This window comes from Octodon degus, unplaced genomic scaffold, assembly GCF_000260255.1.
Source record: "Octodon degus isolate 3935 unplaced genomic scaffold, OctDeg1.0 scaffold00036, whole genome shotgun sequence".
Classification (NCBI taxonomy): domain Eukaryota; kingdom Metazoa; phylum Chordata; class Mammalia; order Rodentia; family Octodontidae; genus Octodon; species Octodon degus.
Window position 1 is genome coordinate 16691515 of NW_004524612.1, and position 15802 is coordinate 16707316.

The following is a 15802-nucleotide window of genomic DNA, read 5'->3' on the forward strand; positions in this document are numbered from 1 at the left end:
AATGAGGATCTAGTGGGCCCTGGGTTGTCTCACTCACTTGCCGGGCCTGCGCTCTGGGTTTGTTCAGGATTCCGTGCCCGGTCCTCTCACTCATTAGCCGGGCCTGCGTTCTGGGTGTGTTCAGGATCCGGAAGGCCCTGGGTCATGTCACTCACTCGCTGGGCCTGCACTCTGGGTCTATTCAGGATCCCGCGGCCTGGGTGGTCTCACTCACTCCCCGGGCCTGCGCTCTGGGTCTGTGCAGGATCCTGCAGCCTGGGTCGTCTCCTCTTCCTTCTCATTGAATTAAGAGAAAGTAGCTGTATATCTATCCTAACTATTTTGTATATACAGATAAAAAATGGTCCTTCATTTGTATCTCCTTTTTTTTGTTTAGTTTTGTCAGAGATGGAAAATTTTTTTCAAAAAATATTTTTGAAATATACAGTAATATCTCAGTTCGTGAATGCTTCTGTTTGTGAATAACTCAGTTTGCAAACAGAAGCGTTCAGCAAAATTTTGCTTGCATTTGCCAACTCCACACTGGGTGACAAACATGAATTTGGTCATCTTCCCTGGAATCCTGGAATGAATTAAGTTTGTGAACCGAGGCACCGCTGTATTTTAAGTACACGTGGGTTTTTTCAAGCTGGGGGTCTAACCTAGGTTCTCCTCGGTCCCACTTGCTACTCCTAAGCCATATTTCCAGCCCTAGTTTTAAATGTGGCATGAATCAGGGGCTCACTTGTCCAACATCATTTATTAAAATAAGTCATCAATTTGCAACTGAATTCAAATAGCACGTTTTCATATGTGCAGTTTCATCTCAGCAGAGTCTGTTGTGCGCTTAGTATTCTCTGTACTGGTTATACGCCTAGTCTCATTCTGGTTTCACGCTGTTGTAATTGTAGTCTTCTTTTCAGAATTTTAAAGCTGGGGCTCAGACTTCATTTGGTCAGGTAAAGCTTCAGATAATTATGTCAAATTAAAATTTTAAATTATACTCTAAAGTACATTCAAGTCATATGGGAACAGGAAAGAGGTTTTAAGAAAGAGACCAGATTAAAATAGCTATATAGAGGGGCCAGGGAGATGGCTCAGTGGAATAAGCGCTTCCCTGGCAAGCACAAGGACCTGAGTTCAATCCCCGGTTCCATCAAAAAATAAATAAAAAGGGTTTAACTCTGGGGCTGGAGAGATGGCTCAGTGGTCTAAAGCACCTACTTGGAACAAGCTTAGCAAAGCACAGGGACAGCGGTTCAATCCCCCAGCACCACATGCCAGCCAGCCCGCCCCTTGGTGGGCTGAGCTGGCCACACACACACACACACACACACACACACACACTAATAAAATGTAAAAAATAAATAAATTTTAAAATAGCTATATAGAACTTAATGGCCACAAATGGGCACACGTGGAAGGAATGGACGTTCTCTACAAATCTTCAGCACAGCACATAAGGAGGAGAAATAGGAATAGGCCGATTGTTAGAAGAGAAACCGGGAATGTGTCTAAAGACCTACTGTGTGAGTCCTACCCGGGCCCCAGACAGATGATGCCTGGGTTCTACCCAGCCCACAAGACGACATAATTCTAATGTTATTCAGCTACTCGCAGTCACAGACGTAAGGCAGCGAGCTCCCTAGAATCCCGTAAAACTAATCCCATTTGTGCCTCCTGTACAAACCCCTCCTGAGAACAGAGATTCTTGCTCTAACTAGGAATTAGGAAGCAGGATCCATCGCTGGGTCAAAAAGACTAATCTGGCGCAACCAGCCTTTTAAGCCGTGATACCTACAAATGACATTAACAACATTCGCCAACACAATTCACTGCATCCACAGACTAGAGAAGAGAAACGATCGCATTAACAGGCAACAAGTAAGCCCCTGTTAATATTCAGTAGCCATTCCTCCTACAGACCTGAAGCTCCATGTCCGAACTTCTAAAATGAAAAAGTCCTGAAAGCCGAAGTGATGCTTGTAATTTGTAACTACACCACAGTTGACTGGAGGTAGTGCTGGTCTGAAATAATGTAAAGAAATAGTAAATATAAAAAGTATTGTGTTGTTCTTTAAAATGGAAAGTGTGCTCTGTGTGTGCTCAAAATAAACATACTGGGGATCGGTCACTGGGAAATCTGTCCTCTATTCACAATTACTGTAGCCTTCTGTCAAGGTGAGCGAGGAGAGGTCACGTGAGCAATGTGCTTTAGGTTCCTTGGAAGAAATGTGTCACTGAGCTTTATTAAATCCAAGGCAATACTGGGAGAAAGCTGGCATTTATTTCATGTGTCACTAAAAGCAACAAAACGCTGTAGCAACTGCATTATGAAGTGTCATTGGTTGTAAGGCACTGCCTGGTTTTAGAGATATTGAAATGTAGAAAGAGATGTATCTTACAGTTGGTGAAATGTGGTATTTATACCCAAAGGGCAAATGAAAACATCTGTCTCAGGCCAGATATGAGTGCAGGGTGTGATGGTCTCAGGTTGGCCTGGATGCAAGGTGGCTGTGGACAGGCCACTTAGTATTGAACGTTAGCCTCCCTGAGCAGTAGGTTGGGCATCAGCCCTGGGAGGGTGCTGACGCTGGTGGTGTGGCCTCTGAGGTCTTTCCACATCCTCCATGCAGATTCCCTGCCTGAGAACAAACTCGACAGGCTCTTCTCACTCGAAAGAGTCTCAGCTTTGAAGAGAAGCAGTGGGTGCCCTTGGGTGTCTGCCCCTTCCATCAGTCTGTCCTATGTGTAAGGCGGCTCAGCTGAAGAACCTGCTAGAACCTCTGACTGTTCTAACAAGGCCTGGACATCTTCAAAAGAGCCTGTAGCCCAGGGAGATGTGACTTCCCCATGTGCCCACCTCAGCTAATGGCAAATGAGCCTATGACCCAGGCACCTCACTGGAGCCCAGCGAGACAGCCCTGCCTAGATTCCTGACCCCACAGGGCAAGGATCCAGCCATAAGTCTCTGGCCCTTGTGTCAGGCCCAATGGTTTCTGTGTTCTAAACACAGTCATTTCTTCCTAAAACTTTGGGTGCCTGGCTTAGCTCGCCACCTTCCCCTGCTAACCACGCTCTTCCTCATTGGCAGGGGCCAGGGGCTCCTCCCTGCAGAGTGTCTGAGGACCTGAGGCCTCACGCCGGCAGCTGCTGCTTGCTGTCCTGCAGGATGGGGCTGCTTAACAGCAAGAAGCACGTCGCTGAGAAGGGCAAGGCCTGGAGCCCCACGAAGCCTGGGTCCCGGAGTCAGGCGCCCCCACCGCTGCCGCCCCTGGTGAGTGGGCAGCCTTTTGGGGGCTGACGGGTGGGAAATAGGTGGATGCACACGGGGTTCCCTGGCCCAGTTCCTAGGCAAGGATACTTTCCAAAGATGCTCCTTTGAGATACCTGTGCCCCCTGCCCTGCAGCCTCTTGGTTTGGGCAGTGAGACTTGTGCCCGGACCCCGGCTCTGCCCACCACCATGGGGCAGTGCCACACTCTAATGGGGAGCTGCTGGGGCAGAGATCACAGTTTCCATGTCCTGTCTTAGCAGAGCCCAAGATTAGCATAGGGCCTGGCACAGAAGAAAGACAATTGGTGAATGGATGGATGGCCCAGCAGGCAGACTTAGACAGGTGGAGGGATTTCCTCAAAGTTATAGGCTTCCAAGGAGTAGCTGGGAATTTTTGACTTGATAAAGTCACATAATATGTATTTACTAATTGTGGAAAAATGCCACTGCCTCAAAATCCCACCTCCACAGATACCTGGAGCCGGCTCTTCAGAGCGCCTGGCCAACCTCTTTTTCTATGTGTCCTTTATGTCTTGGGTTTGTGATTTGGAGGCAACCTTATCATGCACGTCACTTGCAAAAATCTACCTCAAAACTGGGTGCAACGAGTACAGAAATTAAGAAGGGAATAAGCACATGTCAGATTGAAAGACAATAAGATAAACACACACAATGCTCAGCCACCTCCTGTCCTCAGAGAGGGAAAGCGACTGCTGCTTGGACACTCTTGCTTGCATTGGTCTGCCACCCGCCGCAGCCCCCCATAGCTCAGGTCTGCTTAGGATGCATTCATTCATGGCTTTTTTTAGAGCACTGCACACACACTCAGGCTATGCAGCTTCATTATGCGCATCGAGAGCGTCACATAAACCGATTCCACAGCAGGTATTCCTCTGAGACTAGAGTTGAGTCTGTCATTATGTCTGTGAAGTTCACCCACGTGGCTGTGGCTTCACCTCATTCGTTCCGTGGCCTGGCTCCACTGCAGTTTGTCTCGCTGTGGGCCCTAAGGGTTATGCCATGTTTTAAAATGTTCTATTTTATTGAGATTACACTGATGGCTAGTAGGCACATGCTTACTATTTCCTGTACACATATGCAGAAGTGTATCCACCTCAGGTACATCTATGGATACATTTGCTGAGTTTTAGGAGCTCCTGTAGTCAGCCCTGCCCAAGCTCCAGCCTGTGGAACTAACTCACAGCACGTGTCTTTCTGCCCAAGGTCGTCTTTAACCACCTCACCCCTCCACCTCCTGACGAACACCCAGACCAAGGTATGAAGGGAACTCCTCCCCTCAGGGCCCTGCTTTATGGGGTTAGAACAGGGGCAGTCCGGGTGGGCCCTTTAGACTCAGAGCATAGAGCTGGGGGAAGCTGGCTTGGCTGGCTCTGTCCCCGGCTTCGAGTGCCCCCTGGGTCTGTCCAGGAGCCGAGTGTGAGTCCTTAGTGTGTCAGCACCTGCGGGATGAAAGCCAAGACGCTACTATCTAGAAACCAAAGCATGAGAGAGAAAAGAGTCGCAGAAGCGGGGTAGCACCCAACCCCAGCTTTCGAACTCTTACCACACAACTCAAGGACATGTGCTCCTCTGTTGTGGTGCCATTGGATGGTGCCATTGTATCTCCTCTCCTAGCCACCTTCCCAGTCCCCAGACTCCACTTCCACTGTGGCGGGTGGGGTGGTGGGTGTGACAACGCATGGTCACAGTTGCCCTGTGCCAGGGGATCAGACCTCAGTGGGCTCCCAGGGTGGGCCCTGGCTCAGAGCTGGCTCGAGAGCATGCCTGGCACCATGTCCACATCACACCAAGAAGCCCACAGAGCACACAGCCTGCTCTGTCCTCTGTGCCAAGGCTGGGGAAGGTGTGGCAGTGGCCAGACTTGGTAACAGCCATGGCTAACGCCACAGGGCAGGTCCTGTCTTCCTCAGCCCAAAGGGTGTCCCTGAGTGGTTCATAAGGAATGCAGCCCTAGAAGGATTTTTTTTGAGGGGGCGAGGGGGGGGGAAGGCTGACTCTGGATGCCTTCAGGGCAGGTTTAGTAAGGCTTGAGCATCTGGGGATCGAATCACGCAACCTGAGCCTGACTGCTGTGTTTAAGCAGTCACTAAACAACTGAGCTAATGGGCAGCCCTGAACACAGCCCTAGAGACCACCCTTGGTCTGGAGAATTTCCTCTTTAGGAGTGGTAAACAAGGACCTGCCCATGGTTCGCCTGTCTCCAACCCTCTTTGTGGCTTGAAGGTGGCTCCTGTACCCATCACTGCAGGCCCTATCACACCCCCAGCCCACAACAACATCCATCTCTCCCGCTCCCTTCCAGAGGAGCATTATGTGGTGGCCCTGTATGACTACGCTGCCATGAACGACCGGGACCTGCAGATGCGGCAGGGGGAGAAGCTGCAGGTCTTGAAGGGGTGAGTGTCTTGGGCGTCTTCCCCAACTGGGTCCCATGGGTCTCACTGCACCTCAGTGACCTCAGTTGGTCACCTGGCCTTTTCTTAAAGTTGACCCAGTTGTGATTGTCCCCTCCAAAGTCTCCCTGGAGTGGCCATATTCTTTGGTGACATTCTCTTTGCTCTTTGCAAACCCCTACCAGCATCACCTCCTCTGAGCTCCAGGCATGACCTCCCAGGAGTGCATTCCCCTGAAGGCAGGCACTTCCCGGGCCATGGTGCTTGAGGCTTGGTCTTGTTTTTGCATTCCCCTCAGACCCTGCAGCCCTTTATCTCTGAGAACTGTAGCTCTCCTCACAGAGCCCAAGGGCCCGATTTTGTCCCCGAGGCTCCACAATGGCCTCCTGAGTTCCAGCATGCAAAGGCTCTGGGCTTTCATGGGCTCCTCCTTTCGTCACAACTGTCCTGGGTCTGTTTGCCCAGGCCAGTCCCAGCTCACTCTGAATTCCCACTTGACTGGGGCGGAGGTGGGTATCTGGACAAATTCTCCCCCTTCTCCCCGTGGCTCCATCCCCCTGGCCGGCCGGCATCTCTGGTAGGCATCTCCTTGGATCTGGAGCAGCCTGGAGGGGGGCTGGGCCCCGCTGTCCTATGCCTGTCTCCCTCTCCCCACAGAACTGGGGACTGGTGGCTGGCCAAGTCGCTTATCACCGGGAGAGAGGGCTACGTGCCCAGCAACTTCGTGGCCCCAGTGGAGACCCTGGAAGTGGAAAAGTAGGTGGACAAACAGAAACCCTCTGCAGCTGAGGGGTGGCCCTTGCCTCTGCCCTGCAGGCTGCTGGGCAGTGGAGGCTCTAAGACTCTGGGGAGCGCCTGAGAGGGGTGGGATTGAAGTGCCGGGAAGGGGCTACCTTGATTCCAGGTGATGTCTGCCCCGTGGCGTGCTGCCAAGGGCACTGCTCTTCCCAGAGCAACAAGAACGTCCCTTTGCTGGCTGCCCTGATGGAGTGGTCGCCAGGGCCAGTGGCCTCCACCACTCCTCACAGCCTCCGGGGACAGGATCCAGGGCCACAGGGAGGGTGCAGGGTGTTGCCAGGACCAGGGATTGCTCAGGCCCAGCTTCCCAGCATGCAATGGCCACCTCCACACCTACCAGGGAGGTTCACTCACCCAGGCCAGGGGACCCCATTCATTCAAGCCACGACAAAGAACATGCAGCCCATAGCAGCGCCGTTCCGGGGCTGGGGAAAGCGTTCCCAGGGATAACACATGGCTCCTCCGTCCCTCCTGGACCCAGATACCACCAAGTTGCAGGACCCATGCTGCAGGGGTGTGGAGTGGGGAGCTCTGGTACCCCAGTCTCAGGCACACAGTGGAAGGCAGGTTGTGGTGTTGGTGTCATGCTGGGTCCATTTTGGCAGAATAGAGACACCCAAGGTCACCCCAATGATGCTCTCTTTCAGGAAAATACAAGCTCAGGGGCCAATGGAAAGTGGGATGGGATGTGGACAGTAGAGCTGTGAGTGGAGCAGGAGGCGAGGAGCAGTGGTGCGGGGCTGACTGGGGACAGAGGGAGCAGCCAAGGACTGCTGCAGCCAGCCCGGCTGCCACCAGAGCCCCAACACCCACACTGTGTTCTAGGTGGTTCTTCAGGTCCATCAGCCGGAAGGAGGCTGAACGGCAGCTACTGGCCCCCATGAACAAGGCCGGCTCCTTCCTCATCAGGGAGAGCGAGACCAGCAAAGGTGAGCAGCCTGGCCGGCGGCCCCTGCCCACAGGTCACCAGGAGCCTGATGGAGACTGGCCTGGGATGGACTGGCTGGCAGCTTCTGCCCTGGCTGCCTCCACTGTGGGGTCCTGGTTGGGTTTTGAGGCTGTTCACGTTAGTGGCTCTCTGGTCACTCAGGCCAAATGCATTGCTCCAGTGGCAGAGGTGGGGGCCTCCCAGCAGCTGGCTGCACAGCAGATATGAGGAGGCTGGTGGGTGCCCAGCGGGGGCTTTGAAGCAGAGGATTTGGAAGAAAGAAACTTTACAGGATGCCTCAGCCAGGGGCTAGCAGGTGACACAAGTTTGGGAAGTGGCCTGGGCCTCAATGTGAGAAGGGGTGCCAATGTGGAGAGCTGGGGAGACCCTACGCAGCTCCCAAGACTCAGGGACTCCAACTCAGCAAGGTTTGCTGCGTTCCTCTCTTTCTGTCACTTAGCTAAGTGACACAACTTCTGCATGTCCTTTTTGTTGTAAAATAGAAGACATGCATAAAGCATGCATAAATTACATGGTAGAAAGCTAGGGTGAACATCCAGAATTTCTTAAATTCTAGCACAGTGAAAAGCACATCACCATGAATCCCCCTCAAAATCTTCCCTGCACTTTGAACTTTTTTTTTTTTTTTTTTTTGGTGGTACCAGGGATCGAACTCAGGACCTTGAGCTTGCTAGGCAAGCACTTATTCCACTGAGCTATCTCCTCAGCCCCACTTTGAACATGTTCAACCCATCATTCTTGCCACTCTCTGAAGCAGCTCTGGCAGTCTTCTTTTCTGAGTATCATTAATCGCTCTGTCGCGGCTGCCGCTGTGTCCTGCCCCGATTCACTACGCTTACTTTGCATGGTCATTTTGACTTTGGGGAGACCTAGAAGTCACAGTGCAGCGAAGAGCCAGTGAGTAAGCCGGGTGAGCACATACACCGCAGTGCCTTCCTTTGATAGAAATTGCCCTGAAAAGGTGGTCAGCTCAAAGTGATCAACAAGTAGGACCCAGGTCAAAGTTAAAAGCTGATGACCATAAAATACTGCCATCCATTCCCCCTCAAAATACGTCACACGCTCTCCCTCACTTGGGACTTATCTGTCCAATTGGTCTTGGTAGTGTGTCTTTTACGGCGAATAAGATGTTTACAGTTTAAATATTTGCTGTACTTTTCAGTCTCTCCTTGTAGATCAGGCAGTAGTGGGGCCTGAATCCCTAGGTAGCCAGGACAGAGGCAGCACGGCGGACACTGCTCGTCTTCGTCCTCCTCCTCCTGCTCCCTCTTTGACCAACCCGCTCTGTGAGGTGCTTCTTTCTCCCTCTCCTGAACAGCCCCAGCCACCGCCTATATCCTTCTGCCTTCTTTCACCGCGAGATTCTGCATTATCCAGCCAGGGTGCTGTCACAGGTACCACCAGAGCCAGGTGCCATCAACAGCAGGATTTATGTCCTCCGGGGCCAGGTGCTGGCAGGGCTGGGTCCTCCGAAGGGCTCCCTGCTTGGCCTAATCACCTGCATGACAACTCTGTCTCCAAACATAGTCAGGGACCAGGGCTTAGGATGGAGGCAAGTGAATTTAGGGAGGTACATCCATGAGCTGGGAACAGCGACAGTGTAGGACATTGCTGTATGGAATCCAGCATGAGTGTCCCACTGCCTACCCAGCCACTGCAATGTGGGAGACAGTGGTGTCCAGAACGAGGCTCTGAGCCCTGCTCTGTGTGTGCCCTGGTATAGCCTTGCCACTGTGACATACCAAGCCAGCGCCCATCTGACAGGTGAGGAAACTGAGCCTGAGGCAGGAAGTGACGTGTCTGAGGCCAATCACAGACTGTGTGAACCTGGCTGATCAGGGCCCTTCCCAGGCACTGTCTAAAGTCTTCGTCCATTAGAAGGGGCCCTGCTTTAGTAGTGACATTGGAGGAGGAGAAGGAGCCTGAGTGAGAAGAATGTAAGTTGGGCTCCCCGTGGCAGGGCAGTGGACAAGGCTCTGTGTGACCCACAACAGCCGCCAGGGCGGCAGGAGCTCGGGGCACAGTCTCTCCACACTGGGATGCCCTGGGGACCAGGGCCAGGCTGGGCTGGGGGTGCCGGGAAGCTCGGATGCCCTGTGCAGAATCTCCTAAAGGCCCCAGCAGCTGCATGACATTCGTACAACCCCTGGGCGCACACCCGCTCGCACTCCATGTACAGTTAGGACATTTCCACTGCATTTCTTGGCAGAACACCTCTGCCCGAGGAACAGCCGGAGAGTCACTGGCCAGGACATAAATATTCTGTGAGTCTGGGACATTGCAGACACACTTCGAAGTGGAGAGAATAGAAAACGGAAGCCTGTATCCAACCCAGGCTTTAGCAGTTTTCCCTGGGCTAGAACGCTTTCCTTTGTGTCCCCAACTCCTGCCTCTCTCTGGAGTCAGTTATCAAGGCCCTTTCCCCGGGAAGTGACGTCTGAACCAGTGCTTGATGCTGAGGTCCTCTAACAGGCCACAGATTTCTCCTTCCTTGCCCAGCCCAGGAAGGGGTCCAAGCCAGGACCCAGGGGGATAGATCAGGGTGCAGAATGTACAAGTATTGTCACCTGCTGCCCACACAACACACAGGCACATGCTCATACAGCATTCTCTGGGGTTCCAAAAGGAAGCCCTCAACCTGCATCACAAAGCGCCAGCCTCCTGACACCAGGCGGGCAAAGAAGCTGCCCCAGAATTCCCTGCGCTTCCATTTATTGGTGTCCATGCCGGCACCAACTGTTTCCCAGTTCAAAGACAGACAGGTCCTCCCATGTTAGGGAATCTGAACCTAGGTGAGCCAGGGCCCACGCCCTCGGGGCAGCCCTGGCACTGGACAAGGGGCCTCATTAGGAAGCGCAGTGATGGGCCTCAGTGGAGCCTGGCAAGGGAAGCCCCCAGCCCGAGCCGCAGCTGTTCCTCCTCCCTGGGCCGGGCAGCGGGGCTCCTGGACTCACTGCAACGCACCTCACACACTGCAGCTGCGCTCGGGGAGCAAAGCCCTTATGCCTGCTGTGGCGATGGCAGCGTGCAGGAGCCCAGGGGAGCGAGGGCCTTAGAGCCTGCGGACCCGACACGGCGGTACCAAGCTGGGGCCGGATGGCAAACCCTGAGCGTGAGGCAGGGACCGGGAGCCCCCTGGAGAGGCGAGGCGCACTGTTCCGTGGCTTTCTCGTGCACATGGGTAGAGAGGTGCACATTGCAACAGAAAACAGGGGAGGGAGGGAGGGAGGGAGGGAGGGAGGTTCTGGGCTTCCGACAGGGTGGGGAAAATCAAGCATCCATGGCTGAGAAAGCTGTGTCCGAGCCTGCCCCCTGGCGGAAGAGGGTGGTACCGATCCTGTAGGCGCATTCGCGGGCAACTGACTTGAGATGCTCACCTCCCATAGAAGAGTTGAGGAGAGGGAGTGTCCGTGCTACCAGAGACATTTTGTAAAAGCACCAAGGCCACAAAAAGGAGTCTCTCAGCTGGAAAGTCATCCACCTAAGTTGTTCTGAGCCCGTGTCATCTGTTACAATTGCGTTCAGGAAAATCATGAACATCTAAGACAAAACACATGGATGTGTGTATGACAAGCGGTTAAATCTGCATAGACCCCGGGGAAATGCCTTGCTCCACTCGGGCCCCAGCGCTGACACTGATTCACCACGTGCCAGCCTTTACAGCCAGCAAATAAAGCCCCGAGGCCACCAGTGACCTACCTGGCGTTTCTTAATTTTCCATGGCACAGGGTCATAAGTAACCAGGCCCATGGAGCCCCACATGACTGCTGGGAGACCATCCCACCTGCTCTGTTCCCCTGGCTGTACTTGGGGGACTTGGGGTGAAGCTCTCAGGTGGAAGCAATGGGGCGGGGGGCTCCCATAGCCTGGGCATGAGATGCAGTCGAAGGGAACTAATGCCAGCAGTGGTAAAAGGGGAGCGCGGAATTTGGGGACCTTTATTCCAGAGACCTTATTCTTCCTATTGGTGCCTGATGTCTCCTGCGTGCCTGTTACTGCCCTAGGGTCCTTTTCCCTATCTGTGAAGGATGTCACTGCTCAGGGGGACATAGTCAAGCACTATAAGATCCGCTCCCTGGATGAAGGGGGCTACTACATCTCTCCGAGGACAACCTTCCCCTCCCTCCAGGCCCTCGTGGAGCACTATACTAGTAAGAGGGGTGTCATGGGGTGGAGCTTAACCACAAATTATGTGACTCAAGGGAGGGTGTATGCGTGTGTGTGTGTGTGCGCGCGCGTGCGCATGTGTACATGTACACTAAGCAAGGACTTGTAGTCTTAGAGGGAGCAGGTCAGGGACAACAAGCCCTGTTCTATGTAAATGAACAGATAGCAGGGGTGGTAGTGGTGCACACCTGCAATCCCAGCACTCGCTCATGGGGGGTTTAAGACCTGCCTGGACAACATAGCAAGACTGTGTCTCAAAAGCAAATCAAATGAACAGGAAGAGCTGCAGGTGTGCATGTGTGACCTAGGCCAAGGTGTGGGGGGCGTGGCTGGGGGCGTGGCTCCAGGAGAACTGGCTGCCCTGGTGCCCTCCAGCCCCTCTCTTCTTCCTGATGCAGAGAAAGGGGACGGCTTGTGCCAAAGGCTGACGCTGCCCTGTGCGACGCTGGCTCCACAGAATCCCTGGGCACAGGATGAGTGGGAAATCCCCCGGCAGTCTCTCAAGCTGGTGCGGAAGCTCGGGTCCGGGCAGTTCGGCGAGGTCTGGATGGGTGAGTGGCAGCAGCCCAGGTGCCATGGATCTGGCCCGAGTCCTGGCTGCACGGAGACCACAGAAGCCTGACAAGGGAAAGCAGCACAGAGCGCTGACTGACAGTCCCTGTGACCTCACTGTGGTGGGAAGGATAGAGCCCAGCTCGCCGGCCCCAAAGCCTGGCTCTGGGCCTTCTCCACTGCCTCTGCCTGACTCCTGTGGGTTGACAGCCTCTCAGCTCTGGAGCCTAAAATGCAGCTTGAGTTCAGCCTTGCTTGATCCATGTCTCTGGGGTGCAACTTCAGGGTGGACCCTGAAGACACCGGTGGTGCCTCTGGCAGGAGCTGCTGCAGGGTCCCCGCTGAGTCCTGCCCCCAAGGATGGGTAAATCTGAGTCCCCATTATCTTTAGAGGGACCCCCCCATAAACCTGCCTTGGTCTTTGGGGCTAGGATTCCAAGGAGACTGGGACAGGCCTGCCCTGCCCCAAGGTGCACCCCTTGTCTGTCACCTGCAGGAGACACAGCTACAGCTGCCACCTCCATCCCATCCCATCCAAGGGCCTGGGACCAGAAGCTCCTGTCGGATCACCTCCAAGCATCTGACAGCTCCTCCCTTCTCTCTCCTCCCTGCGCAGGTTATTACAAAAATAACGTAAAGGTGGCCATCAAGACCTTGAAGGAGGGAACCATGTCCCCCGAAGCCTTCCTGGGCGAGGCCAACCTGATGAAGACCCTGCAGCATGAGCGGCTGGTCCGTCTCTATGCCGTCGTCACCAAGGAGCCCATCTACATTGTCACCGAGTACATGGCCCGAGGTGGTGCCCGCAGTCTGGGCTGGGGTTTGAGCCCGCAGGGTAGAATGATTGTCACATAGCTGCTTCTCAGCTCTGCGGCATAAGGGCCTGCACTTCAGGCAGGCGTTGCCTGGGATACTGCAAGAGGGACGAGGCATGCCAAGGCTGGGCGTCCAGCAATGGTTCTGGTTCTGGTTCTGGTTCTGCCCTGCATAGGTCTTTTACAGCCGTGTGACTCCCCCAGCTCAACGGCCAGAGAGGCCCACAGTGTGTCCTCAGGGGCAGTGGGCTTGCACTGGGCCTCAGCCTTTGCCCTGTTTCCCACCCTCCAGTGTCCCTGGTCACACACTGCTCCCTGTTGGGCCTTCATGTAGCCACAATAATTATGAAAATTGTTAGCTGGGGGCTGGGGCCACAGGCTGCTGGGCACAGGGGCCACTGCGTGTCTGCACGGCACCCCACTCCTTGGTCCCTAGGAGACACCCTTTTGCTCCTGCCGCAGTTTCCTGCTAGGACAGAGCCTCTCTGGCAGCACAGTTGAAGGGAGCAGGGCAGATGCGTGAGAGCATCCAGGCTGGGGCCCACTCCAGTGCCCTGACAGAGCCTCAGATGGATCCCTACATCCTGCTGGGACATAACTAGTGGGCTGCTGGAGGCCGCCCCGGGGGTGGGACAGTGAGGGCGGAAGCAGAAGGGCTGAGGGCTGCAGGTGGCACCTGCCCGGTCACCAGTGAGAGGGTGCAGAGTGCAGCCGCTTTCCTGAAGCACACCAGGCCCTCTGTCCTAGGGTGCCTGCTGGATTTCCTGAAGACAGATGAAGGCAGCAGACTGTCCCTCCCAAGGCTGATAGACATGTCAGCCCAGGTTGGTGCCCTGAGTCTTGGGGGCGGGGGGGGGGGAGTACGGTCCTCCTCCGAGCCTGCAGCCTGACCACGTCCTGAGAGGTTGTGCTGTTCAGCCTTGGGCTGTGAGCAGGTCAGAGGGCCCAAGAGAGGGTGGCCTGAGTCTAGCTGTTGAGAAAAAAAGGCAAGTGTGTTCTTGTCTCCCTCACTGGCACCACCAGTGCCTCCTGGGAGAGGGGGCTCTGAACACATAGCTCTGGTCCTGGATGAATGGGAACATCCAGGACCCGAGGACCCCCAAGTCCCGGGAGCCCTAGCCTCAGTGCAGCCCCAGGACAGGCCTGGCCTCAGGTAGCACAAGCTGAACATGGGCGCTGGGGCATCTCTTCTCTGAGCTCCAGAGAATGCCCACTTCTGCCATCAGGCTCTAGATCTCTGGGCCACCCTGGACTAGCCCCTGGGGTCCCCCAAAGTGCTCTGTAGGCCCTGTGAGGGGATAGCAGTAGGCCAGGGGTCTTTTCTCTGGGGGATGTAGCTGAGGGCTCACCCACAGAAAAGCACACTTGGGTTCCTGTGTGGGTATCTATTACATGTGGAGTTCTCAGCAAGAAGGCTATTGTCTGTGGTCAGCATTACACACACACACACACGTACGTACATACGCACACATGCACACATGCACACACACAGCAACACAGGTACCCGCCATCACCTCCCACCCCGCCGGGCACTATCTCCCCAGTATCAGCTCAGGAAGTGAGCTCATGGAGCTTTTGTCTGCTGAGCCTGGCAGAGACAAATTCAGCAGCGGCAAACTCGGGACCCCAGGACAGTGATTACCCTGTCACCGGTCCTTCCCTTTCTTCCTTCCCCTCTCTCACCTGCTTCCAGTGCCCCTGCAACCCTGGGAAAGCTTGGGTCACTGGGGACAAAGAAGCGCCGGGTGCTTGAGCCCTGGGGGTGAAGCCTGTGGGAAATCAGAACCTCTCGGGCCAACAGCTTCTGGGCCCCTTCCCGGCACACTGCGCGCGCGCGCACACACACACACACACACACACACACACACCCCATTGCCTGCACACAGTGCTCCCAGCTCTCCTCTTCCTACTCTATAGGACGAAGCACAGAGTCCCCAGGTTGCTTGCTGAGTGGCGCCTGTGCCCCACAGCAGCCAGGCTTGTCCTCTGCCCAAGGGTCCTGAGCCCCCCGCAGGGGCCTGATCAGCACTGCATGGAATCATATGTCCTGCTGCTGAGGCTCCCCTGGGTGGCAGAGGAGGAGGTGCCTCTCTGTCCCTCAGTGTCTTTGCAATCTGTGGAAGAACAGCCGCAGTCAGTGTCCCGGACTGAAAGGCGCCAGAGTGGCTCCTGGCCATGCTAGGGGTGGGAACAGAGGCTCACCTTTGTGCGCTCCAGTGCTCACTTGGATTCTAAGTGAGGGTCACAGGCAGGTGCAGGGTGATTGGGTGAGAGCCTCGGCCACTTGTCACCTCCCAAACACCTCCAGGCTCAACTCTGGCCTGGACAGTAGCCCTGGCATTCAGGGTCAGGCCCATGGTGCCCTGGAGAGGCTGGCAAGCAAGCCAGGGTTCCGCTCCAGGCAGAGGGTCCTTCCCATCTTCCCTCCCTCACTCTGCAGAGACAGCCTTGCTGTCTCGCTGCGGCTCCTCCCCTGCCATCCTGTCCTCTGTAGTGGGTCATGGAGAGGGTGTGGGACAGGAGGAAGGGGACAGGTGGCCCCGTTCCTCTGACAAAAGCAGCTCCTGCTCTCCCGCTTCTCGGTTGACCCTGCTGAAGCCACCTTCCCCTCCACCTGGAACCGGCACCTCCATGCTGTCCCACAGAGCAACCCCCAGACTCCCCGGAATTCCACGCTGTGCTCTCCCTCACTGTGTGTCTGTCCCCACAGGTCGCTGAAGGGATGGCATACATTGAGCGCATGAATTCTATTCACCGAGACCTGCGGGCGGCCAACATCCTGGTTTCTGAGGCCTTGTGCTGCAAGATCGCAGACTTCGGCCTGGCCCGCATCGTAGACAGCGAATACACGGC

The 15802-nt window shown here is 55.1% G+C and overlaps 1 protein-coding gene across 1 annotated transcript in view; it reads left to right on the forward strand.

The window, feature by feature from the left end:
- Positions 1-15802, forward strand: part of Blk (BLK proto-oncogene, Src family tyrosine kinase) — a 53733-nt gene that overhangs the window by 36451 nt on the left and 1480 nt on the right. The window contains exons 2-11 of the mRNA XM_004630759.2: positions 3074-3256; positions 4479-4530; positions 5578-5671; positions 6326-6424; positions 7292-7395; positions 11420-11566; positions 11981-12133; positions 12751-12930; positions 13697-13773; positions 15660-15801. Coding sequence (XP_004630816.1) covers positions 3152-3256; positions 4479-4530; positions 5578-5671; positions 6326-6424; positions 7292-7395; positions 11420-11566; positions 11981-12133; positions 12751-12930; positions 13697-13773; positions 15660-15801 — 1153 coding nt within the window. The 5' untranslated portion in view covers positions 3074-3151. The remainder of the gene's footprint in view (positions 1-3073; positions 3257-4478; positions 4531-5577; positions 5672-6325; positions 6425-7291; positions 7396-11419; positions 11567-11980; positions 12134-12750; positions 12931-13696; positions 13774-15659; position 15802) is intronic.